We start from the raw sequence: 27,646 nt of genomic DNA, 5'->3' as shown, positions 1-27,646 counted from the left end.
CTGCCTGACCCTCCACTGCAGCTCGGGGCACAGCCGAGGTAAGGCTCCGCACAGACCCCGGTCCCGCCCGGCTTCGCGGGACGAGGCTCCGCTACTCCCGTGGCAGCTGCCACCGGGACCCGCTTAGAGCGGACGGATCCCTCGCCCCCCGCCGCGCCCGCCCTGACAGACCGCGGCCCCCGCGCTCCCTTTTGGGGCGGGGGGCGGGGCGGTGTCGCAGACCGATGACGCAGCGGGCGGGTGACGCAGGGCGGGCAGCGCCGCGCTCCGTGCGCCTCCGGGGCCTGAGGCGGCCGTTGTTCACGTTCCCCTCAGGGCGCTCGTAGGCCGCGGCCCGCGCCGGGGGGGGGGGGGCCCATGTGAGAGGCGGCCGTCGAGGGGGGCGGCCGGGCGCACCGCGACCCGCCAGTGCCACGGGAGAAAATGACATCGCGGAGGTGAGGCGGGAGCGAGCGGCGCCGAGCCCGGCGGGGAGGGAGGGAGGGAGGGAGGGGGGCGGGCTGGGGGCCGCCTGCTCCCGGGGTGCGCAGGGCCGGGGCCCCGCAGCGCCCGATCCCGGGGGGAGACGGGGGGGAGCCGCAGGGCCGGGCCTTCTCCTCGCGGCCGGCCTGGCCGGGCAGGGCCTCCCGGGCCCCGTGGCTGCGGCACAGGGGCAGCCCCCACCCCGCTGCCTGCAGCCGCGTCCCGGCCCCGCTCCCCGCCCGTTCCTGGGGCGGGATGAGCCCGGTCCCGCCGTCGTGGGGCTGCGGCCGCTGCCTCGGCTGGAGTCGGGGCCTGGCTCGCTCTGCTCCCCGCGCCTCGCTTCGCTTTCCCCGGCGAGCGGACCCTCACCCGGCCGGCCTGGCCCGGCCCGGCCCGGCGCGGGGGGACGCCCTGCCCGGGGGGGGGGGGGGGGGCTGGGGACCGGCCGGCTTCGGGATCCGCCGAGCCTCGTGCAGAGACCTGAGCAGCCACGGTAACGTCGGCTTCGTGGGGGGTTTCAGGCGAGTCTCCCCGCGCCCGCAGGTGCGTTTGAACCGGAGCCGAGAGTTGAATTTCATTCGTGTGGCCACCCACTCCGTTCCCAGGCCAGGGAGGGTCGTGTTGCTGCTATCAGTAGTCCTGCACTGGGGACGTTCCTGAAATTAAAACACGAGCCAACTTTAAAATGAGCGTTCGTAAGCTGACCTGGTCTGTGCTCCCAGTTTATTAGCAGCATTTGGTCTAATTTCAAAACCTTCTGGTGTTGCAAAATCAGGATGATAAACAGTTGAATCTGTTTTCTTTGTTGTAGCTTTTCGCTGTCCTTAATGTACTTTGATGTTTGTCTTGTTCTAGCAGACCTTTTTGGGCTGAGAGGCTAAGGTAAATGTTAGGCTTGGAGGAATTACTGTCGTAAAAAAGGAAAAAGATGTTTATATTCTTATCTAACATACCTATTCTAAAAATTGGTACATCTCTAATATCTATTAAAGTATAGCTTCTTCAGCATTGGCTTGTCCTCTTTCTTGTACTGCTTAAGAAGGTGAAACTAGCTGGGTCGGTTTTCAGTCTGTGACCATTTTTGACTGAATTTGGATTTGGGGTCTTCTGAAACGTGTGGAGGAATCTAGCGTGTGTTGAGTGTTCTGAACGTCCCTACTCACACACCACAACAAGTGTACAAGTTACCCTTTCAAAACACTTGCAAGCTTCCTCGTTGACTGGAGCAATCCTCTTATTCTGCTTGGAAGTTTAAATCATAACTGGTGAGCAAGATTGAAAATGAGATGAGAAATATAAAGTGATGAGCCTATAAATAGGGGTAATTAAACTACCGGTTGCTGCATCCCTGCATGCTACGGTTGTGACAGCTGAGACTCAGAACTGATTTAATCTCTCCTGCTCTTAAAAAGGTGATTAGAAAAGCCTAATCACGACATGGAAAAATGTATTGATTTTTTTATTTTCTCTCTTCAGTTTGATAAGAGAGAAATGTGCTAGCAGCGTATGACTTAAAAAACACAGATCCTGCTAACAAAAGGGAAAATAAGAATTGTAGCAAGGCTGTATTTCCTACCATGTATTAGTTTTCAACAAAAGGTTTCCTGCTTAGCCGATATCCCCTTAGTTTTATAAATGAGACCCCCGCTATTTCACTGGTCACTTTTCTGCCAACGTCTTCATCTTACTGTAAAGTAATAAGGGACTTGGAATGGTATGCTGCTGAACCCCCCAAATCAGAATCGCTGTAAGGAGTATTCCACGCATAGTGAGGACAGCTAGTTTAATTAGAGTGTGGGTTTATGTGTGCGTGTGTTGCTTTCTTGATTGTACTTAGTGGCTGTGATGTCCTTTGCTTGGGATAGCCTCTGCACCTGCTCATAATAGAAGGAAAGTAGAAAAAAACCCTCTAAAATGCATTCCATCCCTATAAAAGGAAGCGTAAGAGAAAGTCCTCTATAGGGCTTATGTTACCAGTGCCAGTGTCTGCAGTCCCCTTTGCTCTCTCCTCCTGTTTTGGAAGGGATGTAGCCGCCAAGGTTCAAAAGCACATATGCGATGGCAGTACTTCAAATGAAGCGATCTTGATCACCGGTCCGGAACCATTTAACAGAGATCACTAACACCCCCATTTTTCTATTTGAGGTGACTGACAAATGCATCTTCCTACTCAAAGCCAAAAATACAGAGACGAGAGAGCAGGAGTACAAGTTACCATTAGAACAAAAGTTACATAAAGTGCAATAAACTCCATCGGTCTCCCAGATGCAGCTTGTCTTTTGCTACATTTACTTACTTTTTGCCATCTTCAGTAGGAGTATATGTATATGTGGGGGTGAGATTTTTGTTTTTAAACAATCTGTCGTCTTTTTCACCTCTCTTTCAAGTGCAAGCTGTTTGTACTCCCTTCTGTTCATTAAATTACTGTTTTTCTGTTATTTTACATCATTGTAACAACTCGTGTATGGTTACTTCCAGATGCATTAGGGTTTAGGGGAAGATACTATATTAAAGTTTATGGCATGTCACCATGTAATACATCTGTGGGGCTGATTCAAATAATTTCTCCTTTGTATGTTTACACATTTTTTGGATGTAAACTCATAAACTTGCAAAGATATCTCTTGAATCCGGTGTGTGTTTAAAACTTACAGACTGTTCAAAATGTTGCTGCACTTTTGGTTGGTTGGTTGGTTGGTTTTTTGTTTCCTCCTAATGGAACTAAAATTCTGGAGGTGAAAGTGTGGTTAATATATTATCACCTTCTGCAGACCAACCTGTCGTATTCTAAAATAGAGTATTTCATCTTCATTTCAGCCCAGGTACTGATGCTTGGGGAGTTTCTTTTGTGAGACTGCATCAAAACAGAACTTCTCTTGACCTTTGAGTAGTCATTAGATAAATGTTGCATTATTTATTAATTCATTCCCATTCGCTGTAATAACTTGGAAGTATTTTTTAATATATCTTTTCATGACCCGTGCTGCATAAGTTTGAATTTTTTCTTTTGTTGTTCATTTAAAGATAGGGTAGTAGTCACTAGATTTTCTTGGTGCAAGCAGAATATCCTTAACCAGAAAAAAAGCAAGAGTAACAAGAAGAATCATTTACTTCTGAAATGGAATTGGTACATAAGTAATCCTAATTCCCATTTGGATGGCTTGCTAGAGATTTGGATATTCTAGACTCTCTAAAACTCTCCAGAATGTTTCCATGCGAGCCTGTGCCTGAAGAGAATAGGCTGGATAAGGCCTTGATAGGAATATTGTCAGTTTTTCAGTATTGAAGGAATTGCTGAAACAATTGAAGTAATAACCTTAAATTTAGACATGTACTCCTAGATTTTGCTGTTTTAGCAATTTAGTGTGAAATGCTGACTGTATGAGGAATGATCAGAAATGCTATGCAATTTTTCTTAGATATAACACTCTTCTATCTGTAACGGGATTGGTTGCGGAGTCTTTTGCCTTAATGTTTTGCTTTATGTTGGAGAAACTAAGAACCTCATGTACAAAGAGGAGTAGCTTGTGTTCTTTCTGCAGATACGGATGCGCGTTTTCACTTGTGCCCTGCGTAGCATCTGATTTATGGCAACTCTGAAAAATAAAGGCGATCTTTTAATTGCCAAACACAAGTCTGACAAAGCCACTAAAACAGTTCGTAGTTGCTGTGTTCACATCTCTGTCCCTGGGCTGTGTGGTGGTTTGGGGTTTGTTTTTTAAGTTTGTCTTCTAAACCTGTGCCTCATTAAAAACCCTTTTCATCCAGAACACACAGATACAGTTTAGCACTGCAAGAGTGCAATAAAAATCCTCAGTTACAGATAAGAGGAAACGCAGATGTGTTAACTGAATGGCTAAGAATAAGTCTCTCAAAAGTTAATGCCATAGGTGGGGACGCTGAGCTTCTTCGATATAGACCATATACAGCTCTCCTTTGGCAGGGCACTCCATTAGTCACTCAGAAGGCTGTTTGTGGGTGGTGAACATCAATATGAGATTCCTCGGTGTTTGTATTTAAGCGGGTTATATTCAGACCGGAGAAATAGCCGTGGTAGTCAGAAGGCAGAGCGGCGCTCTTGTGCCTGGCAGCGCTCAGCACCACGGTCTCTTGAGGAGCGTGGAAGAAGACCGGGCAACTGAATAGATTGTCCATAAGTGAAGTTCCTTCCTGACCCCTATCAGCTGGTGGTCAGCCTGTGCCCTAAAGCATGAGGTTTTGTTCAATTTTTAACCTGTAAAGTGTTGTCAAGTGTCACTTTGGATGTTTTTTGTTTATTTTTATGTATTTTTTCTGGTTGTATTTCAGTCTCTGTGTGTATCCTGTCTTCCAGGAGTAAGGAAACTGCATGACTAGTGGTCTCTGTTTATATTGTAGACCTTTCTTTGATATAATTTCAATCCAAGCAGTCTGAATATGTATAGGTATATACATACAAAGCATGTCTTACCAATATGTAAAATTGCAATGTAATATGAAATGAACAATTTATACTTTCTGCTGAGATAGATATTCTTACTAATTTAGGAACAAACTTGAGTACTTTCTGGTTTTGAAACTGTTGGATGGTTCTGTTTAGTCTTGTCATGTCAGTTAACTCTGAAAACCATAAGATCTTCTATTTATTTATTAACACTATTGATTTTTAACCTTTTATAGATGGTTTCATCCAAATATTACTGGGGTGGAGGCAGAAAACCTACTGTTAACAAGAGGAGTTGATGGCAGTTTTTTGGCACGACCCAGCAAAAGTAACCCAGGAGACTTCACACTCTCCGTTAGGTAAGTTTAAATGTTTTTTTTAATCTTTTGCCCCAAATTGTTAAGAGTCTGTGTTTGGTGCTGTCCTGTGGGGAAGGAGTTGTAAACAAACTACTTGCAAGAGGTGAAAGAATGCATGGATCACTTTTTGGTCTGTTGATCACTTTTTTCCCCTCTTTTTTCTCTTTCTTTTTCTTTTTTTACTCCTGTTTTCCATGAAGAGGTTCTCAAATACTTTTACTTAACTTGGGGACGCTGTAGGTTGAAGGGGTGGTGAATTCTGATTCTGCAGACAGAAACAGTTAAGGGTAAGCAGAAGTAGGTTAATGATAGCATTCCTTTTAGCCCTTTAGAAATCTATTTGATAACCATCTGAAAGTGGCAGAGATGATACAAATTACTGATCAAGCATGTGCAAGGAAATGCTCTCCAGACTGTCTTCTTACAGGAAAAGTCAGCAAGTTTTTAAGGGCAGCTGCGGTGCTCTTTTGGCTTCCAAAATAGGCCTTTTGTAACACTTGTCCCCTGACACTGTGTGTGTAGTGGTAGGAGTGGGGAAAGGATGGCAAGAGGAAGTAGATAAAGGAAAAGGGAAAAGTGGGATTGGTGATAAGAATAATGCTGCTTGGATACCTTTGAGATAACAGGCCCTGTGGAACAGAAGGGGACTCTGTCAGACAGAAAGCTGTTCTTCGTTCACGTTAGAGACTGTGGGAGCAAGTGACTTACAGCAGGCAAAGGCAACTGTTTACTGAAGGACAGATCTTAGCACTTAGTGTGAAATTCTAGGGAAAGGAGCAAACAAGCTCTGATGCGTGTCTTGAGAATGCTGAATTCTCTCTTCACCCCTCCACCCCTTTGACTTGTGAGTGCAATTCTTGAGGGTCTGAGGGGTTTCTGCTGGAGATCATGGGGCCAGCTTACGCTGCCTTCATTACAGATTTAAGTTTAATTTTTTTTCCCTATTCTTCCTGACTGTTGGACAGCCACTTCCCCTTCTTGCAAGCCACTGAAATGTGGCTGAAGCACACTTCAGCGGTGCACTAGCTTAGCTATTCTGCAATATTTCAGTTGTAAAGTGATGCAAACATAAGTATGGATTTCTCTAACTCAGACAATAGAACACTGAATATAAAACTGATTGATTGGAAATCAGCTGACTTGTGTGGTTTTGGTTTTTTCCCCCTTTGTTTCAAATATTAGACGAACAGGAGCTGTCACCCACATCAAGATCCAGAACACAGGAGACTACTATGACCTCTATGGAGGAGAGAAGTTTGCTACCTTGGCTGAGTTAGTCCAGTATTACATGGAACATCATGGACAGCTCAAGGAAAAGAATGGAGATGTTATAGAGTTGAAATATCCACTGAACTGTGCTGATCCTACGTCTGAAAGGTCAGAGAAATAGTGGTGAAAACCTCAATGTCCATGAGTTTCTTAATAAATACATGTTTTATCCCTATTAACAGTACAGCCAGCTTCCATTGATGAAAGGGTGGCCACCATCTTATAGTAAAAGTGGCCTCACTGATTTCAGTGAGACTACTTCCAAAGTAGACTAATAGACATGAGTAAAGGTAAAACAATCTAAGCCCCAGAACCTATTTTCTTCAGCATTTTCCTGCTGTGATACAATACTAAAAAAGAGAGCGTAGTTCCCTTTGGGAGAATGTTGTATTGTAGAAGTTCTCCTAAAGCTTCCTGAAGCTGTTACTACTGCAAAGAATTCCCAGGTATGTTTCTGGGCATAAGTTTATACAATTTTTCCAGCAGTGGGCATATGTGTAAGAAAGTGAATGACGTGCAAATCCTCAAATTGCTCAAACTCGTGTTTTTAGGAGCATGGCTAAGAAGGAGAATCTGAGACTTTAGACCTGACATATACTTCCTCAGTATATGTATGTTGGAAATAAACCTCTGTGGCCAGTAGATATTAGTTTATTTTCAGAAGTGAAAAAACAAGGAAAAATATTAAAACAAGTTCTCTCACTCCTCAGAATGGCCTGTATTTAACAGTAGTGGGGAGGATTACTGCCTTTTTGGCCATATTTCTTGAAGAAATTAGATTGATGTGATGATCCTGTCCAGTTCCTAATGTGATGGAAGGGTAAGGTCTCAAAGATGCTAAGTTCCCACAGGTTTATCAAGAACAGGCATCCTGAGAAGGAAATAAAAGAAGAATAAATGCCTCAGCTGAGTAAAACGTTGCAATGTAAGCTCGTGTTTATTGCACACCAGGGAATGCGTTTGGGCTGTTGTAAAGATTCCAAATCAAAGCTTCATTTGAAGCTTGCATGAAACACAAATTTTGGTGCTTATGGAAGTGCTCGCTTTGAAGCGTTCCTGTAATCACTCGTGTATGTACACATACACTTCCAAGGCTTATTTTGATTTTTATTTTTATATGCTGTGAGGCTTTCTGTGGACCTGGACATTGTTGTTCAGTGTACATAAGCGTTTTACTTTATAATAATATATTCAGAACAAGTGGATTCAGCCATGGCTCAAATGACAAGTAGGGTACCTGTCTATATCTTACTTTATTTAAAGGTGGTTTCATGGGCATCTCTCTGGAAGAGAAGCAGAAAAACTATTAACAGAAAAAGGAAAACATGGAAGCTTTCTCGTGCGTGAGAGTCAAAGCCACCCTGGGGACTTTGTTCTTTCTGTCCGGACAGGAGATGATAAAGGAGAGAGTAATGATGGGAAATCTAAAGTGACACATGTCATGATTCACTGCCAGGTATGACGAAGCACGAGCTGCTTTAACAGGGCTGCTTCCATGGGCCGTGGGTTTATTCTAACGGGAGGGCCATCCTCACTTCAGTACAGAGGGCTGAATACATTTCCCCTTTCCCTGTACTGTATGTGCTATATGTCATCTGTTTGATCAAATTGCCTAATTTGATAGCATCAGAATTTTATTAGGCTTTTTTTTGACTGCTTGTGTGACTGAATCATGTCATACTATACTATGCTGTCAAGCACCTTCTAATAGATTTGCTTTTGATTGCATCAGAAGTCTGTCTCAAATCTGCTGCTGAGTCTTTCATGTTCATGAATCTTCCGAAGTGAGTTGCAGTCTCCTGGATAAATTGTATAAAAATATGAGTGATTGGACAAATAGAGATCCATCTGAGTATATCTGTTTCTCCTGTCAGTTTATAAAGTTGCACCTGATAGATGATAAACATTCTGAAAATTTTGAGTATTGAATCCAAGTAACACTTTCAAATCTAAAGCTTGAATCTAATATAGGGTAGTTCTTCACTGAAGTATTATTAAGTTATAGTCTTTTGACGTTTTCATATATGCCCATGGGTTGCTATTAAAACAAAAACCCACAGATTTTTTCATTTTCTTTTTCTTCTGTTATCCTAGAAGACAGTGCAACAACTTAATTCTTTAAAAAATAAAATGCAATGACAGAAATAGTTTGGAGATAGAAATGGCCTACCAAGAGTGTAAAAGCTAAACTACCAGATTTTTTTTTCAATTTTTTTTTTTTTTTCAAGAAAACCTCTTTGATTTGCAGTTAAACACTAGTAGCATTTACAACATTGAGGAAAATAACTTAGCACTGCTTCTTTAAAATAGGGATGGTACCAGTCAATACCAGCCTTTCAGGACCCACTGATCCTCTTTTAGGAGTTTGAATTGATTTCCAAAGATATCTCCTGGATTCTAATGGTGTAGCTCAGGTAGCCTGCTTGAGCTGACTGAACCTCAGTTCCGAAGGAATTGGCTTTCCTGAAAAGGCAAATAAAATGATTTTCAATTAGATGACAAAAAGGATAATGTCCTGCATAGTGTGTGTTTCTTTTTATTAAGGTTCTACCATCCCTTAGCAGAAGGATTTTGCTGGATTCTTCTACATAAAGTTTTGAAGAGAATTTCTCTCGTGTTGCTTAGCCTAAAGATGATATTAGTGTAGACTTCATTGTACGGAGTGTGTTTATTTTGATGAGCATCTGTCTTTCAAGGATCTAAAATACGATGTTGGTGGAGGGGAGAAATTTGACTCTCTGACAGATCTAGTGGAACATTACAAGAAGAACCCTATGGTAGAAACTTTGGGCACAGTATTGCAACTCAAGCAGGTGAGTGAATGGAGAAGGCACCACTAAGCTTTGTTACCTTCAGCATATTCTGTTGAAGTGCAGGCTTTTCCATATGTTCTGTGAGACATAATTTTTTTTTTTCTTCTCTAATGCAAAAAGCGAAGTATTAAACTTCATGCAACGGAATGACACAGGCAGCCATTTAAATGGGAGCAATTTTTTTTGTGCCTGTGAAGGGATAAGATTCTTGTGTCTCTGATGCATACAGATCTTCTCTCGGTTTCATCGTGGTCCATAGGGATTGCAGGACTAGTCCAGAAATGAGGCAACTGAATGTATTGAAGAACAACCGTGAGACTTGATCTAAAAGCAATTGTTCCCTGCCTCCTTCCTCTCTACCCTCACTGCCCTTCATTGTATGAATTGTAAAGTTTTGAAGTCCAAACAGATACCTGGATCCTAGAATTGCCTATATAAAATATACTTAGTGTAGGGGATTTGTGTTTTAACTGTCTTCTTACAGTTGTCATTTGTTATACCTTTAATATTTGTATCTTTCTTAGCCACTGAATACTACCCGTATTAATGCTGCAGAGATTGAAAGCAGAGTGCGAGAGCTAAGCAAGCTAGCAGAGACCACAGATAAGGTCAAGCAGGGCTTCTGGGAAGAATTTGAGGTACTTCATTACATTCCAAGTGTTATGGTATTAAATCTTTACACTATTAAAAAGTTAGGTTTGTTACTGCCTTCCTGACATTTTCTCATCTCCTCCTCCGCTGCTTCAGATCCCTGTTCTTGCTCCCATCTCCTGCTCCTATACCCTGTGCTTTCTGTTGCCTGTCTTGGTGTAGAGGATGTTTCGGTGTGCGCTCTGCTGCTCTGGTTGGGAGGTTGGGTACCAGTGCTTTACAGAAACTTCAGTGAGATTTCTCAGTCAATATGCCCTTGAGTTTGTGGCTTTTCGATAGCTGTTTTTGGGAGAATTGTAAAACTATTGTAAAGTGGTAGTGGTAGCAAGCTCCGAGATGAAGCAGCGTTGATTATATGTATTTCTTGGACTCCTGGAGATCTATTTTTTGTTTTTTTCAGTGTTTCATTTCTGCCTGCAGCCAAAATTCCATTTCCCTCCCAGAAAGTAGGATTGCCTTTTCCTTCTGTCTTACACACACAAGAGGCGTGCGGGTAACATAGCTGTGCTGGCCCAGTTCTCCCCTTCTTTAAAGTCCTAATGAAAAGGGGGCTACTTTGAAAGAAAATACAGCTGAAACTGCTAATTTCTGAAGTAAAGCAAATTAAGTTTGAGCGTTAACTAGTGCATTCCAAGCTACTTGAGTCTAGCCTGGCTCCTAACCCTTCTCTGACAACTGGAGTCACTTAACAGCTGCATGCACGGGATGGCCATAGCCAAAAGCTTGGAAGTGTCTTAAATATAATGGGCTGGTTTATGCCGCACACACGTGAAGAAAAACACAGTGGAGTCTGGAACTCTACCAGCAGATGGCAACAGGAAACTGGAAAGTCCTCATCTCTGAAAGAAGCTGGTCTGTGCTGTGTAATGCTATTTTGAGAAACTTGAATAGTGATGGATTTGCAAAGCAACCATTCTTGACGAACCTCTTTTTTGATCTGACATGTTAAGTAGTTGAATGTACTGCCCAGTCTGCTCCGAGATTATTGTCAGGAGGAGAAAAATAAATCCATAAGAAGCAAAAGGCTCTTACCAAAGAGGTAACATGTTTCACTATGACTGTGGATGGAATATAAGAAGGTGAGGTCGTGGCAGTGGGGAAATCATAAAATGAGGATTAATTAATGTTCCCCTGACAGTTGAGTGGTGGATCCCCTGGGGAGCAGTTCTCATCTATCGTTTGTGAACCTTGCCTGGAGGTAAACTGGCCTCAACCTGTGAATTGCTGCTCTTGCAGAGTTCAACATGTGAACTTTGATATGGGGCCTGAAGGATCAGGATGATTAGCCACACCTGCTCTAATGGCTAAAATTTGCATGTGGGAATTAGCTGCTTTTCCCAAAGCCTGATCAGTGGTGTGCTTTATCTCATCATGACAGAGTCCTGTAGGTTGTGCCTGTGATCACTGTGTGGTTTAGCCTGAACATATATTTTCATGTTAGCCAAGCAGAGGGTGTCTGTTGGCTTCCCTGGAGACTCTAAGCACACTGTAACTCTGATTCAGAGAGCATAAAAAGGCAAAAGTGTGCCCTCTTGGCTTGCCCTTCTTGTAATTGGTGCTATGTGAATTAATGTTTGTTTGTTTTCTTGAGGGAAGCGCTCTTGTGCGGTGCATTTAGGAATGGATTGTGGGTTTGTCAAAATATGGCCGACCTATTACTCAACACTTATGACTTCTTCTCTGATTTCTAGTCTTCGTTGAATAAAATTGTCTCGTAATGGATTTATCAGTTGGTCCTTCAAAGCAAGGTGTTTTTCTGTCTTGTGACTTTCCTGAAGAAGAGTATTTGCTAGCAAGCCAGAAGTCTTGCAGAAAAAGTAAACATGAGAAATGAAAGATTTTACCTGTGAGACATTCCACTTCTCTTTCCCCTTCACTGCTGTTAGTGAGGTCAACGCTCAACCTTATTTTTTCCTACTGTGTTTTTGGGACTGAAGCAGTCTCATAGCAGTTTGTGTCATGCTTTTTCATTCACCTCAGGTAGGCTATAGCTGTCAGCTTTGGTGGCAGGAGGTGGGGGGGCAAACTCCAGGTTGCCCATGGATCTCTGTTTATGATTTGGCAGTCCAGATGGTAGTTATAAATTACTTGTCTTCAGGCGTATTTAAGAATGTACCTCTTGTCCCACAAACCACTAGACAGAAATGTTGACAGTCCTTGTAATGTTCCTGCTTCTGAAAAATGGCTGTTTGGTGAGCTTAATGCTTGGATGTTGTAGTGAAATTGAGGACAATGTTTCAGATTTATTGTTGCGTTGTGTACATCTCTTAATGGGCTTGTTAGAAGTCGCTGCTGCTAGTGGATCTCTCCTCAGGGATGTGCAAAGCAATAATAATTAACTGTATGAAGTGAAGATGTGTTTGAAGCTATGGTTTCCGCACGCTTAATTGCTTCCATTTTTTAACTGCTAGCAAAGTTTAGCTTTTGGTTCTTTTTCTTGGCGTCTCACTTGGCGGAGACTCAAAAGTGTTAATATTATATAAAGGTGCTCTGTGATAGTGACACTTCAAAGTCTCTTGCAGTGTGGCAAGAGGTGAGCTTACCGCAAAGTGCGGTTTCACCCGGCGCTAGTGGTACCAAGCAATGCTTTATGGGGATATGTTTTCTGTCTTTGCCTCAAAACCATGAAACCTCACAGCTCTCCTGTATTGCTTTTGTTCTTTGGTTTCTCTGTCTTTAGGATGAGCCTAATTGTTCAAGGTCACTAAGTGAGGCACTAACAATAACAGAGACTGAAATAGAAGTGAGCAAATGTGCCTGATGTGCCCAAGCTTTAAAGTAAAAGCAATCTCTGCAAGAATATTAAGGGTGGTAATAACAAGGGGAGCAGCTTCCAAAGCCTGAGTGTTCATTTTAGTCAGGCCAGTGCTGCTTTTGGGATTAAAACTTGGAACAAAGACATGGAGATTCTGGTCCTTCCAGCTTCATTGCAAGTAGGGAGGTTTGCTACTAAGCAGCATGGCTGTGAAGTGTGGAATTGCTGTTGTCCTTGTCATATTAATTATGAACCAGGCACTGAGAAATTAGCTCCTTGCCAACAGGAGAAATCCCCATGCAGATTTATTGTTTCTGCACTGGGACGATTTATAGATAACCCTGCTTGTAGTTACCACCCTGTACCCCCAACAGGGTAATGTGAGAAAGTCTGTGCAAAATTTTGTGCTGGTTTAGTGAAATGGCCTTGTGTTGGTAGGAGAGAGTAATTAGAACACTTAACAAGTGTTACGTGGCTGTGGTGATGGGTCGTACAACAGCATTTTACCTGTCTCATCCTTACCTTTGAAAATACTGTAGCATTCCCATGTGGACTTTTGTTTGGGGGAAAGAGACAAGAACACTGTCCTGATATTCTGCTTCTAACCACTGAAGGACTTTTCACTGTGCTTGATGTTTAAATACAGTCGCTTGTGTTGATGCGTTGCTCTGGGTTTTCTGTGTGCTCCTTCCTCCTCTTTGGCTGTCTAGAGTTGGTCTGGCTGCAGCTTGCAAGGATCCGCTCTTGGGGTGTTGATGTAACACAGCCTTCGTATACTCCAGGACTTGTTTGGGGGTTTTCCAGCAGTTTTACTACAGACTGGCTGTAGCTCAAGGAGCAGAAGGCGGCTGGTAAGACCTAGAGGAGTCCCCTGTACAGCTTAGGTAGAGAAGCACCGGATCACAAAGTGCCTTAATCCTTTGCAGGTTGGCGATGTTTTGAATGCATTAGTTACTGATCTTTATTGGTACTAAAGCTAATGCCAGTTCAGTGGAAATTTTTTAACTCCTTACCTGCCTGATTCAGCAAAAAGGAGAAATGTGATAGTACTCCTAACTTTTATGCTTGATGAGAAAGACCTAGCGATAAATGTGTTTATTTGAACCTGCTCTGTAGAATGCTGCTTGTTTGGTTTGTTTAGCGTTTAGTGTTGTTTAGTGGTTTATTTAGTGTTTAGTGTTGTTTAGTTTATTATCTTTTAAGATGCCCAGATTTCCACAGACAAAATTTTGTTGTGGTCCCTTGTAACCAGTTATGGTTTCTGTTTTCCTTGCACAGTGTTTTACAGCTAAAAGCTTTAAGGGACCAACTTGTGTCTGCTTGGTCAGAACAGTATCATGAGGACTTGCTGGTTATAGTTTGTAGTTTGAAGCAGCTTTGAATTCATAGGTGTTTATCAGGTGGAAAATAGCTTGCCTTGTCACTCATGCTCCTGTGTTTCTTATACACCCTAGATGCAATACTCTACTGAGTCTGAATGGAGAAATCCAGTATATCTCTCTCTATCTGGCATTATGATTGAATGTCATCATTTTTGTGAGAAAGGATCGCTATAACAATGGTGAAACAGCTCATACCACTCTTACTAACACCAGTTATTTGTGCTGTTTTCATTTAGACTTTACAGCAGCAAGAATGCAAACTTCTCTATAGTCGTAAAGAAGGTCAGCGTCAAGAAAACAAAAACAAAAATAGATACAAAAACATTTTACCCTGTAAGTATTGATTTATTACATTATATTGTAAGCCTGCTACTTTTCTATTCTTTATTTTCTTAGCTCATAAGCACAGGGTTAACTAAGGACCACTGTGTGTTCTCTTCCCTTTAGTGATAATTTTCCCTCTTATGTTGTCAGTATTAGCCCATGCAATTTCCAATTTGTGTTCAAACGTTTGCACTTTGTAGATACTGATAATTCGATTCCCAAATACTGTTTTTTATCTTCAGCTTTCATTTCAAAGCGTCACATCCCTAAACTGTTATTCAGCAAACTGGAATGCTTAAATTTAAGAGGATTATTTTGTGGTACAAAACTACACGGTGCAAATCCAGGGGCTGTTTGCCTTGACTGTCCGTGTACCCATGAGTTACTAGGGGGCATGAATGCTTGTTTTGATCTAGCTTGTTATGAATCGGCCACTCGTTTTAAGAAATGACAAAAGAGGAAAGGTTGAATATTCTAGCCACTAATTTACTGAGGTTGATAACTTAATAGCTTCTGGTAGCTGTAAGAAATGTGCCTGTCTGTGGGATATTTAAAAATAGCTGTGTGTTCACAACTGTAGGATGCGAGCGCTTAACATACCTATACCTTCTTCCAGTTGATCATACCAGAGTTGTTCTACATGACGGTGATCCGAATGAACCTGTTTCAGACTATATCAATGCTAATATTATTATGGTAAGTATACTCCTACCTATGGGAGTCTTGTTGGCACAGCCCCTGTCTACTCTTTAACATACTCACCTAATCCAACTTAGTCTTGTAACCATTTGTCACTGTGTCGTGGTTTAGGCCCAGCCGGCAGCTGAGCGCCACGTGGCCGCTCACTCACTCCTTCCCCAGCATGATGGGGAGGAGAAGTTAACAAAAGGCTCGGGTCGAGATAAGGACAGGGAGAGCTAATTATCATCACGAGCGAAACAAACTGAACTTAGAAAAAGAGATTCATCTAATTTATTACTAAACAGAATAGAGCAAAAAAAAAAAAAAAACCAAGTAACATCAAGCCTTAAAACACCTCCCCCACCCCACCCCCCTTCCCGGGGCTCAACTTCACTCCCGGCTTCAAACCTCCTCCCCCCCCTCAGTGGCGGGGGGGGGGGGGGGAATGGGGGGAGGGGGATGGGGGTTGCGGTCAGTGCAGCGCACGTTGTTTCTGCCGCTTCGTTGTCCTCGGGGGGAGGACTCCTCTCATCACTCCCCTGCTCCAAAATGGAGCCTCTCCCACGGGCTACAGTCCTTCCCGAACTGCTCCGGCGTGGTCTCTTCCATGGGGTGCAGACCTTTAGGAGAAAACTGTTCCAGCATGGGTCTCCCACGGGGTCACAAGTCCTGCCACCAAAACCTGCCCTGGCGTGGGCTCCCCTCTCCACGGGTCTACCGGTCCGGCCAGGGACTTGCTTCAGCCCAGGCTTCCCACAGGCCACAGCCTCCCTCGGGTACCTCCACCTGCTCCAGCGTAGGGTCCTCCACGGGCTGCAGGTGGAATCTCTACACCCCCTCATCCTTCCTCCATGGGCTGCAGGGGAACAGCCTGCTTCACCATGGTCTTCACCACGGGCTGCAGGGGGATCTCTGCTCCGGTGTCTGGAGCACCTCCACCTCCCCCCTCCTCCTGCACTGACCTTGATGTTACATCTCCGCACTTCCCCCTCCCGATGTAAAAAAAAACTTCCCACCTTCTTAAATATGTTATCACAGAGGCGCTGATTGGCTTGGCCTTGGCCAGGGGCGGGCCCAACTTGGACCTGGCTGGCATTGGCTCTATCAGACACTGTGGAAGCTTCTAGAAGCTCCTCACAGGAGCCACCCCTATAGCCCATGCCCCCACCCGCTACCAAAACCTTGCCACACAAACCCAACACACACTGTTTGTTAATTTTTTTTTTTCTCTAGCCTGAGTTTGAAACCAAGTGCAACAACTCAAAGCCAAAAAAAAGCTACATTGCTACTCAAGGTTGCCTCCAGAATACAGTGAATGACTTTTGGAGGATGGTGTTCCAGGAGAATTCTCGAGTTATTGTTATGACAACAAAAGAAGTTGAAAGAGGAAAGGTAAAAACAGACTCTCAAACTGGCCTTGGGAAAGAAAGGTCATGACGTTTGAATGCAAGTAAGGACTAAACTGACTTGGTTATATCAATTTATGTGCTGAAGTCTGGTGTGCCACCACTGTCTTTTGGAGACCTGGAAGATGCTGAGTGTCCTTTTTTATTGATGCCTGTGGGAATTGAGAGTACACTCCTATCCTATCGTCATCAGACCTCCCTTTTTTAAGGGCTGACTAAATTTTAGCTCCTGAATGTGAATCTATGTATTTTAAAATTATTCAGGGAACGAGGCACTGGAATGCGAGATGTAGCCAAACAGGCATTCTCTGTACTTGAAGGGGCAAAGTCCCTGTTCCTGTAACAAAAGTATTGTCATTTATTTTAGCTTACTAAGCTTGTATAGGCTTTTCTGGAAAAGCAGAATTGTGGGACTTCAGAAGAAGGAATTTCAATGATACTGCTTCTTACCTAAAAGCTACAATATAATGTGAAAGTTATTGCCCTGAATTCACCTCGTTCAAGTCACGTTTACTAGAATGCTGTTCTCTCTTCTGGCTTTACTTTCTATGCTTGAATTTGTTAACATTCTTATTACGTGCTGAGCTAGTGATTACGAATGAAACTGCACCTGGTTAGGAATCCCTCAGCCAGGCATGATTTAGCACTTTTATTCCTAAAGACAGGTCCTTTGCCTTTCACTGCCCTGTTCTGCATGAGCACAGCTGCCTGGTCAGCCCCTTTAAATACTGCCAGAGCAGTTCACAATGCTCTGAAAGAGGAAATTTTCCTGCAATGGTGTATACCAAGAACTTCCATTTTACCTTTAAAGTACAGAGATCTTGTCTTATTCACAGTCTTCTGGCAAAACTGAGGCTATTACTTTGTTTCTGGCTTCTAATGGCGTATGGCAGGAAAGAATAGGAAATAGTTGAATACGGATATTCTGGAAACAGTCACATCCCGCTTCCTGTGTATAGTATAGTTTTATCTTTGGAATGTCCTGCTTCTGATCTTTTTTTCTGTTTGGTAAACAGTTTCTCTTGGGTTTTTTGCTTTGTTTCAAAGTTTTTCTGCTTTTTCCACGTACGATTGTCCACCTTTTTCACTAACCTGATGGTCTGTTTCTGCATGGACAGCTGTTATGTAGTTAGATGAGCGTCACTTCTGAAAAAAAATTGAGTTAAATGTGTAGCTAATGTTTTTCTGTGGGTGACAATAATTGCGGGGGTTCCTTACCACTGCCACAAAACAAGACCTTTGTGTGTGTATACTGAAGACAAATAGCAGTAGACTTTATGGGCTTCTCTTCCTAATCTAGGTATTAAAGCTGCCATTGGTCGTGTCTGTAGAAACCATTAGAGACTGTTCTGTGAAATTTTGTAGGGGCTTTGTAAACTTCTGTCCATTCATCACCCTTATAAAGGGGCATGATTTGTGTCCTTCCTGAAAATGCATGGAAAGAGGGAGAAGCTAATCCCTTCCAGTGACCTTCCTCTTATATCTTTCTCTTGGAAGAAGAGAAATAAATTACGGGGTTGCTTTGGAAGAGGTGACTGGCATACGCTACTTTTTTTGATAACCTACTGAATGGCCTGTGCTCCGCTGCAGTTTCTCCATGATTCTTTCCAAATTTTGCTAAGACTCTTTTCTGTGCTCTGGTCGTATAAAACATTCTAATGTCCAATTACTTAATCAGTGCTGCATGCATTGATTTTTTAATTCCCCCCCCCCCCGCCCCTTGATGCCTATTTCACTTCTTCAAGAATTGCAAACAACAGCCCTGATATAAAAGCTTTTTATCTCGGGCCAAGATGCGTTTAGATATGCAGAAAGAAGAGAAACCTTTACATCAGAGATGACTTCAAGAGCACGTTGCCTAAGGAAGTGAGGAACTATGAAACATCTCAGATCTGCACAGAGTTCTGAATATGCTTTAGAATGCACTGTAGGAGCAGCTAATACAAATTAAAATAGTGGTGTTTTGGAGGCAGTCCATTGAGCCGATAATACATGCATTGCCTCTACCAGACTAAAGCTTATTTTAACATTGGGTGTTACTGTTCAGACTTGCTATACTAACGGCTCTTGTGTTCAGAGTTCTGTATTGAAACTGCAAGTTACATTGGCATACGCTAAGATCAACATCTTTTCTTTATTTAGCTTGTGCCCTTTTGGAGAAGGCAGGGAAAGAAGGGCAAAAGTAACAAAAAAGCGTCTTGTTGCCTAAGTAGGCTGGAAAGTATGTGTTCAGTCATCTCTTACTGTTTCTTGTGCTGGCAGAAGGAACTTTCTTGTTGCCATGTTTTCTCATAAATATGCAGTAGTAACTGCAAATAGGAAATTATTCTTCATAGTACTCGTGTTTGGTCTGTGTTTTCTGTTGCTGGAAGCTGCATCTATATATGCATTACAAGTCCGCACAATGTCAAATTGGAATTACGTTGCATTCACAGGCTAACAGGAGTTGCTCTTTCCTGAACTGTCACAGGAACCAAATCGAAGTAGCAATAGGAGAACTCATTCTTCAGTGGGTGGAATATATCCCTGGCCAAAGATGAGAGAAAAGCAGCAAACCAAAAGCTCTAAATTTCCAAAGTTACAGACACGTGAGACTTCAGTCCCTTGCCACAGGGAACGATTCTTTGTTCCTTTGGTGATTCAATTGGAGAGCTATGTTAGTCCTTTATGCTCTAAGTGATGAAAAAGCAAGCATCCAAGTCTCATTTCTGCTAAATATGGTGTCTACCTTTGACTTGTATTTATTTTGCAGCCTGTTGGGTTTTGATTGTAGAGTAGCCTGTAAGGCTACAGCATTCCACTGAAAATTCTCCGTGTTTGGAAACCCATAGTTGGGTGGAGATACAAGTAACAGTATTTTAATGTCTGGGTTTTGAAACTATTGAGGCCAAGCAGGTACGAAGATGATCATGAAAGCTGCTAAAAGGAGAGATTGCCTGTACCTGTTTGTCTGAAATCAGCCAGTGTTTGTTATGGGGAAGAGAAACTTCCCCCTAAAATGTACTTTGCCTTGTCAGCTGGCTCTCCAGTTGGCGCTAGTAACCATCCTCTGTGTATTCAGAAATGAAAGCTTCAGAAATGTGTTTGTTAACCGGGTTACGAACCAGCCTTTCTTCTTGCTGATTACTCCTTTTTTTTATTTTTATTTTTTCTGAATCTTGCAGAGTAAGTGCGTCAAGTACTGGCCTGATGAGTATTCCCTAAAGGAGTATGGCGTTATGCGCGTTAGGAATGTTAAGGAGAGTGCAGCACACGATTACACGCTAAGAGAACTTAAGCTTTCTAAAGTTGGGCAAGTAAGTACGTTAGTAACTCTGTCCTTTTAATTTAGATTGCAGATCACAAAAAAAAAAAAGCAGAAATAGACTGTTTCTTTGGAATCAATAAAAGCACTAAGAGATTAATAAATTGAACCCTGTCTCTTTCTTTGAAACTCCAGGTTTAGTTCCATACATCTTTCTCTTTGTCCTTGGGATATTTGAAGGTTCTTATACTTAAGCACTTCTTGGCAGAAGATGCATGGCTGCAGAGCTTTGAGGGTATCTGGAAAGAGGGACGATGCTTTTAAGTCATCGCACTTTAGCTAGGCATTTGCTCCCTTTCATGGAGATGGTTGTGCTAGAAGAAAATAGTTGTGTGAGGGTCGTGAGGGTCCAGTGTGTAGAAGGAATGCTTAAGGGAAGGAACAAGGAAGGAAACAGTGATGTAGTGTGGAAATAGCACTTCCTTGTTAAGGAGCAGTTTGGATCAGGGTGTAAAACTAGTTGTGTAAGAAGCAAATAAGCAGGATGTATTAGATTGGTATGTCCATGGGATGGAACTGAGTGGGAAGAAATGCATGAGGTAAGTGCCACTAGGTATGAATGATGAGTATGATGATGAATCATACTCGTGGTCAGCCTCAGAGAGAACTTTGCCATGGCTTCTAAAGGTGAAGATGGAAATGTTCTTGGGAACAACTGCATGAGAAAGAGGGAGCTGAGGAAGCAGGTGGTGTGATTGACTTGCCAGGCCAGGAAGAACTCTGGCTTGTTCCCTCCTTTGAGAGTTGTGGTGCCATGGATACTGAGCAGCGGGTTGGATATGCTGCTTTCCAATCTGACTCAACTTTGCCACTTAAATGCTTTTAGCTAGATTTTGATCTGAAGGATTTTATTTTCACATGTTGGCATCTTCCTTCCAGGGGAACACAGAGAGAACAGTCTGGCAATATCACTTCAGAACTTGGCCTGATCATGGAGTCCCAAGTGACCCTGGTGGTGTTCTAGACTTTCTTGAGGAGGTGCACCATAAGCAGGAGAGCATTTCTGATGCAGGACCAGTCGTGGTCCACTGCAGGTATGGTGATGCACTCTGCCTGTCCTGCTGCTACTACTGCTCTCTATGCCTGTGGAGTTCTGTTGGATCCCCTTTTTTTTTTCCTTTCTCTCTTTTTTTTTTTTTTTTTTTGGTGAGAGGAGCTGAAAACTTTAAAAGACGACAATTTTCCCTGAGAGCTACTCAGATTTTCATCTGTCAAGGTGTTTGTGCATTCTGTTTTGCAAAATGATATATTCTAGATAGGTGTCACCTTTGAAGCAGGCTGTCTTTCAGAGCGTGCGTGTCTGTATAAATAAATATTTCTGATGTATGTGAAGGTGGTATCAGTCTTGGCTAGATACGTGTCAGGTGCAGGATCGTGGAAAGTCTAGTATCCCATCCCAACTCTTGTGAGTTCTCCCTGCTCAGTCTTGGCTTATAAATGAGATAACTCTTAGAAGGCAAGGAAACGTTAGATCTGACCTTGTAGGTTTTCTCTGATTCAAGGATGTTAATAAATGCTGAGGTACAGAAAGTGCTGTTATGACTTCTGTCTCTTCCATGTGAAGTTGATTAGGTCTCTAGTTAATGTTTGGCTGTGTGGCTTGGTTTAACTGGCTATAATTCAGAAGTCTGATGTCTCTTAATGTGAGACTCTTGGACTAGTGTTTTGGTGTCTGTTCAGAAAGAGCAAAACAATTAACTTTTTCTTCTTCCTTTTCTTTTTACAGTGCTGGGATTGGGCGAACAGGAACTTTCATTGTGATTGATATTCTTATTGACATAATCAGAGAAAAAGGTAGGTTCCCCCCACTTCCACTTTCCTGTGGGACATTGACGGATACATCACAGTAAAACAACAGGAGTGGTGATAGAATAGAGGGATTCTAGTGATGCTACAAAGTAGGTGTGTGTGTTTGGCATAGAAGGGACTTGCTCATTCCTCTTGACATAGCTGGAATCAAAGTGCTGAAATGCTGCTCCAGCTCAGCATAATGAAAACTCTCAGCTGAGGATTAGCCAGGAGTCTGATTATGTTTTTCTTCTTATTATTTTTATTATTTATTGTTCTATTTTTCTTCTAAAATCATTCATGAGTGTGTGACTGTCAATGTACTCATGCATGCCGAATCTGAGTCACTTGTTTTCAGACATCAGTGTTGTATTTATGTATAAACTGCCTTAAACAGTGGCTCGGCAGTTGCGTTTAAAGTCATCTTGGAACAGCGTGAAAGTTTTCTCTCCCAGGACAACTTTTCACATTATGCCACAGTTCTACAGATCTGTGTATTGGTAGTCAAGGACAAATTGTCTGTGTTAACTGTTAGCAACCTTGCTTATTGCAAGATCATTCAGCTATGCTGTGTTCTGCTGGAAGATGAGACCAATCTCAGACAAAGTTTATTTTACTGTTCTTAACTTTATGATGATTCTTCCTAGGCGTGGACTGTGATATTGATGTTCCAAAGACCATTCAGATGGTGAGATCACAACGGTCAGGAATGGTTCAGACAGAAGCACAGTACAGATTTATTTACATGGCAGTACAGCACTACATTGAAACGCTTCAGCGCAGAATTGAAGAAGAGCAGGTATGTTTGTCCTAAGTATAAAATGTTACATAGGAACACGTTATCATTTGAAGAGGGAGCAGAGTTGCTTGTTTGCTGCCCGTGACTTTTGGGGGCATGACTGCTGACTGCATAACCAATGCATCGTGAAAAGGCTGGGTCTGTAACCTGCTAACCCTGTTCAGAGAAGTTAGCATATATTTCAATTCGTTGTGCTTAAGAATTACTTCAGCTATTAGGTGGAATTAGAAAACTAAAATAAAGACTGTGTTTGGCCACTGGCAGAGGAAGAAAATCGGCAGGCTGAGAGGCTTCTCCCTGTGACTGCAGCTAGTGCTGCTTTACCTTCTGTAAAAATATTTGTATATATGGGATCCTGTCCCCGAGTCCCTGCGCCCCAGATCTCAAATTCCTTTCATATTATCTAGTTTTCTGTGCAAGAAGAATAAATGACAGGGCTCTGTTAGTTAATACAGAACCTCGTGCTCTGTTGAGCTTTGAAGAGATTTCCAACCTGTTAACTCTATTTCTACAGTATGATAATCAAATTCAAATGCTAGTAGCTCTGATATGTACAGTGTCCGTCAAAAAGCAGTTAGAGGAGTGATTTAGTGTGATGAGAAAAGTTTTGAAAAATGTGGCGACAACCACAATACCTTCACCTCACTCTTCCTGTTTAAGTACTTCATTGCACTCAAATTCTACAGTTTTTGCAGAAGTTGCCTCATTTTGTAAAAAAGAACGGACATTTTACTCGCTGTTGCTTTCCTTCTCTACCCTAACCTCTGGTCATCTGGGATTTTTATCTTTTTATTTCAGGATTTCAGTATCTCTCCTTCTGCAGCTGGCTTCCAGCTCAGGAGGAGACAAACCCAGACAACAGCTGAGGCAGATGTGGGAGCTGCGTGGTTAGCGCAGTGCCGGGTGTGAGCTCTAATCCCTGGTTAGAAGTGGAGTGTGCCAGCTCGGGCTTGACACTCTTGTCTGGCTTCTGGCTGCTTTGGAGTGTGGAGGAGCTCATTTTATGTTTGCCTACATAATGTAGATGCACTGTTCAGCAGAGAGGATAGAGACTTTATTCCTCTTCCCAGGACAGCTGTTCTGTGCTCTGATGGTGATTACACACAAACTGAAGAACAAGAAATCCCTCAGGTGTACTTTTTTTCCTAGCTTTGTTGTCTCACTTCGCCTTAGAGCTGCCTCAGATCTCTGTGTGTGTAATTATGCAAGCCTTCTATGCTTGGCTTTTTGAATATGGTCTCTTTCTGCTGCTGCCGTTTACAAAGTAGATCTGTAACTCTCTCTTGATTGTTGTAATGGGTTTCGAATAGGATTTTGATATTGAGTGGAGCATCCTATACTGATGAGGCTTGGTTAGTTGTGTTGCATCCTCTGCCCCATTACTAGCTCAGAAGGCAGAGGTATAAAACTTTAAGAAGCTGAAAACAGAACATTGCTTTACCTCAGGAGGTCTTGACCTGTAACTAGGGCTAATGGCAGCTATAGGAATAAAACAATATAGAACTTCTCAGACAAAAGCAAAGCTTTGTGGTGACTATGGGAACTCACGTCCTGAAAAAAACACGGTGAATTGGGAATGCTCCAAAGTGTGTTTCGATAGAGCAGGAAGTAGAATACTGTGCAGAATGCTTGGGTTTCACCCCAGTGAGATAGTTTGGGAATGAAACGCTGTGTCTTGAGAAATTTTAACTTCCAGAACCTTCTTCTCTACGCTGGCTTTAATTGCAGTTGCAAACAGTGAAAGTTGGACAAAACCTGGTGAAGTCAATTAGGGCACCTTTCTCAGAAACAATATGAGGTCATGCTCCCTGTCTGCTTTCCAATCTGGGTAAACACAAGCCAGCTCTGATAAGAAATTGGGCAGTCACGTTTGCGAGCCTATTGTCGTGCAGGGCTTACAACCAGCTGGACTGGAGAAGTGGATATGCGAATAGCTGGATCCATTCACGTAGACATGCCTGCTTTTTGTTTGTATTGAGGAAAACATTTCCCTGCTCTGCTAGCATTCCGTCTGGCATTGCAATGCTGAGACCCTCAAGGTAGAGTTGAGGGTTGTGTTAAATATTGCCTGTCTTCTTACAAGTGTAGAAGAAAAGCAAAGTGAGTTTGGTTTAGGGTTTGTGTTTGGGGGGATTTTGGGGTTTTGTTTTGTTTTGCCCTTTTTTTCCCTGTGCAAATGTGTATATTCTCTTAACATCTAGGAAACAAGTAGTTCTTACCACACTCAAGTTATTCTGAATTTGAAAGGATAATTACAGTGAATTAAGCAGAAGGAAGAGAAGGCAGATACCTACTTTTTCTTGTCTTGCTTTATCTGTTTCAGTCAGCTTAAGTAATAGTTAGCAATTCTTTTTAAATTGCTTTTACTGTACAGTACATCTGTAAGTTGAACTGCCATTCATCGTGTAGTTTTGAGGGTGGGGGTGGAAATCAAGCTCTAGTTCTGGACTTCAGAATATTATTGGCAGGTGAGGGGTTTGTACCTGTAACACTGTAGCATGCTGCAGAGTTTGAAGCTTTGCATTTTATTTAAATCTTTTTTTAGTGTTAACCTTCCAGGTAATTGATGTGGACTGGTGGTTGTCTATTTGAAAGTGCTTTGTCAGGAGTAAGTAGTTTGTCTTGAGAATGAAGCAAGCCATATCCCCTTTCTTTCCTAGTGTAGCTTTGCTTGCTGGAGCCTTCAGTATCTTTAGATGAATGCCAGCACAATTGGCTGCAGCTTGTAACATATGCTGCAGAATACAAATAACAGCTTGGGTTCTTTTTATATCAAACCTAATGGGCTAAGATGTTATTTTATTAGAGATCTTGCAAACAACATTGTTACTCATTTGGCCACATCTCCAAGCTGGAAATAAGGTCAGTGGGAAGCCCACTGGCTGATGCTGTCTATAAAAGAATGAAGTGTGGTTTCTTCTGCCAAGTAAGATGAAGATTGTGTATGAGTGCTGGTTCATGAGGTTGGTACGTTCTGCTGGAGATGGTGGTGGAAAGAGGAATATTGAAAAGTGAGGCTTTTCAGGTCTTGTAACAAATAGCTAACACCAGCCTTTAGGTCCTATCCATGTTGTGTGTGTTATCTACAGATTTGAGCTCTCTTCTGTTCATGGACAAACCTTTCTTGGAAAATCATACGTGGTCAGTTCTACGTGTAATTTCTGCACTACTTCAACAATTGCTTTCTGTTAGTAATTTAAAACCTGGCTTTTTGTTGTGTTTTGCTTCACAGAAGAGTAAGAGAAAAGGTCACGAATACACAAACATTAAATATTCTTTATCGGACCAGACAAGTGGGGATCAGAGCCCTCTTCCACCCTGTACCCCAACCCCAACATGTCCAGAGTAAGTTCACTTGTGTTGTCAGTGTGTAAGTTTTGAATCGTACTAACTAATCTTCAGGGACCTCGAATGAGGATGTTGCCCTGTGCTTTTGGGCAAAATAAATTTTCGCTGGATTATAGTGTGTACAAATGTGACTTTCTCAAACTAGATTCTTTGGACTGTAAGTATTTGTTTCATTTCAGAATGAGAGAAGATAGTGCTAGAGTATATGAAAATGTGGGGCTGATGCAACAGCAGAAAAGTTTCAGATGAGAAGATGTACAGAGACTTCCATGCAGAGGCAGGTATGTGTGGTCAGGAGTGAGTGTGCATATCCAGCCTGGAGTTGTGGGGTTTGGAGAAAACGTACATGAAACCAAACTATGAGAAGAACTGGGAAAGACTTCTTAATGCCCAAAATGCCTGTAATCTCTTCCGCTTAAGGCATTTAAATTCCAGAAGCTAATTTTGGTTGAGTTGCATCTATGGCTACCCTTTCAAACCAACGTGGAATATTAGCTTGGCAGTTTGGCCTTTGTTCTCATGCTCTGACTCACCGGTGACAGAAGTTGGAAGTCTTTATTCAGGAGTCTGAAATTCTGCGTGCTAGCGACAGATGAGTGGCAGCTACAGTCTGAGCTTTCCATGTCTTTTAAAAGTGATTTTTGCTCCTGGTTGATGATAAGGACTTGTGTGCATCTACAGAGATTCAAAGAACACTTCAGTTCATGCTCGGCTTCATAAAAGATGTGATGAGCAAAGTTACTGCTGTGCCTGTGTGGTGTGAGTAGTTGGTGTAGTATTGTTGTTGTACTAGTAAAAATTAAATCCTTGCTTTTGCAGGGAGAAAAATCTGTAGATTTTCTTCATTATGTTTTAAATAGCTGTTATAATTTGGTTCTTATATTCAGACAACTGAATATATATATAGGTTATTAGCTAATAAGTTTATCTGCTACTTAGGTTAATAGGCTGTGAATACAGCAAAGGAATACCTTTAGGTGTCCTTAGGCATTAACTTCTTTTGGATTCTAATCTAAAGCCTTTCGTCACCTTTCCCCTGTGTTTTCAGAGACCTCCAAAGTCTTATTTTCCCTTTTCCATTTGGTAACTCTAAGTGCATTTCATCCATTTAGTCCAGGGACCTTCTCCAAGTTTATACACAATCTCATCTTCTACTGCCAATGTACCACACAGTTTATAAGCAAGGTTTGAGACTTTTGGTTGAGCTTAAGGCTTTCTTGAGTCAAAATTAAGCATTTCTGTACAATGTCAGAATAAGAAATAACTGCTGTTTTTTCCTAAATAATTTTTAATTTTCTTCTCCCTTCCTTTCCCAGAAATGAATATGGTTTTTAAAAAGGTCAAGAAAGAGGTGGAAGAAGCTTCACATGAACGGTGAACTCTGAGGGCTTGGTACCTTTTTATTTACGGTTTTAATCCTTCAACAGTAGGCAAAACTTAAGACCATCTAAAGATTGTTTATATCTCTTCTCTCCGATACCTGATTTACAATTGCTCATTTTCCAAATAAAAGGAAATCCTTTCTACAATGTAGACGACTACATTGTAGAGTCAGTTTTGAATCCTGCAAACTGTTGGACTGTCATCCATTTGTTTTTTAAATAGTGTTTTTGTTTCACAGTATGGCTATTAGTTGGGTTTTTTTCCTTATTTGAGCAGTTGTGGGATTTTATCTTTTTGGGGGGGGGGGAATGGGGGGGGTAGGGGGGTGGGAGAGCAATGATGCAGATAAATCCGTTACACTAATGTAAAATACTGATGGGAACAATACTTGATTGTTTGAAAACAGTGGATCACCAGCGTGAATAGAATCAGCTACATGATAAAATTAGTCCTAATACATTTCAAACTCAGATCGAGTTTCATAGGAGTGAGCAGTTAT

The 27,646-nt window shown here is 42.3% G+C and overlaps 1 protein-coding gene across 4 annotated transcripts; it reads left to right on the top strand.

The window, feature by feature from the left end:
• Window positions 1–216: 216 nt before the first annotated feature.
• Window positions 217–27,335, top strand: PTPN11 (protein tyrosine phosphatase non-receptor type 11). 4 transcript variants are annotated; one of them, XM_075770179.1, is made up of 16 exons: window positions 217–437; window positions 5,122–5,244; window positions 6,427–6,621; window positions 7,777–7,969; window positions 9,210–9,326; window positions 9,851–9,964; window positions 14,351–14,447; window positions 15,055–15,134; window positions 16,353–16,511; window positions 19,690–19,821; window positions 20,709–20,863; window positions 21,556–21,623; window positions 22,265–22,416; window positions 25,649–25,761; window positions 25,944–26,041; window positions 27,081–27,335. In XM_075770179.1, the coding sequence occupies exons 1-15, from the start codon at window positions 424–426 to the stop codon at window positions 26,011–26,013; spliced, it is 1,782 nt and encodes a 593-aa protein (XP_075626294.1). In that variant the 5' UTR covers window positions 217–423; the 3' UTR covers window positions 26,014–26,041; window positions 27,081–27,335. The 4 variants fall into 4 exon arrangements, with proteins under 4 accessions (XP_075626294.1, XP_075626293.1, XP_075626296.1 ...); XM_075770178.1 differs by having other exon boundaries at window positions 25,944–26,045; XM_075770181.1 differs by lacking the exon at window positions 9,210–9,326 and having other exon boundaries at window positions 25,944–26,045.
• The last annotated feature ends 311 nt before the right edge of the window (window positions 27,336–27,646 follow it).

The sequence above is a fragment of the Balearica regulorum genome, chromosome 17, assembly GCF_011004875.1.
Source record: "Balearica regulorum gibbericeps isolate bBalReg1 chromosome 17, bBalReg1.pri, whole genome shotgun sequence".
NCBI lineage: Eukaryota > Metazoa > Chordata > Aves > Gruiformes > Gruidae > Balearica > Balearica regulorum.
The sequence above is the reverse complement of the archived record's forward strand: the minus strand, read 5'-3'. Positions and strand labels throughout refer to the sequence as shown.

Bases quoted from the DNA above. Each gene is read 5' to 3' on its own strand.
- PTPN11 (XM_075770179.1), top strand. The intron at 21,624-22,264 runs GTAGGTTCCCCC...GATTCTTCCTAG, and splicing joins TGACATAATCAGAGAAAAAG to GCGTGGACTGTGATATTGAT. The intron at 25,762-25,943 runs GTAAGTTCACTT...GTTTCATTTCAG, and splicing joins CCAACCCCAACATGTCCAGA to AATGAGAGAAGATAGTGCTA.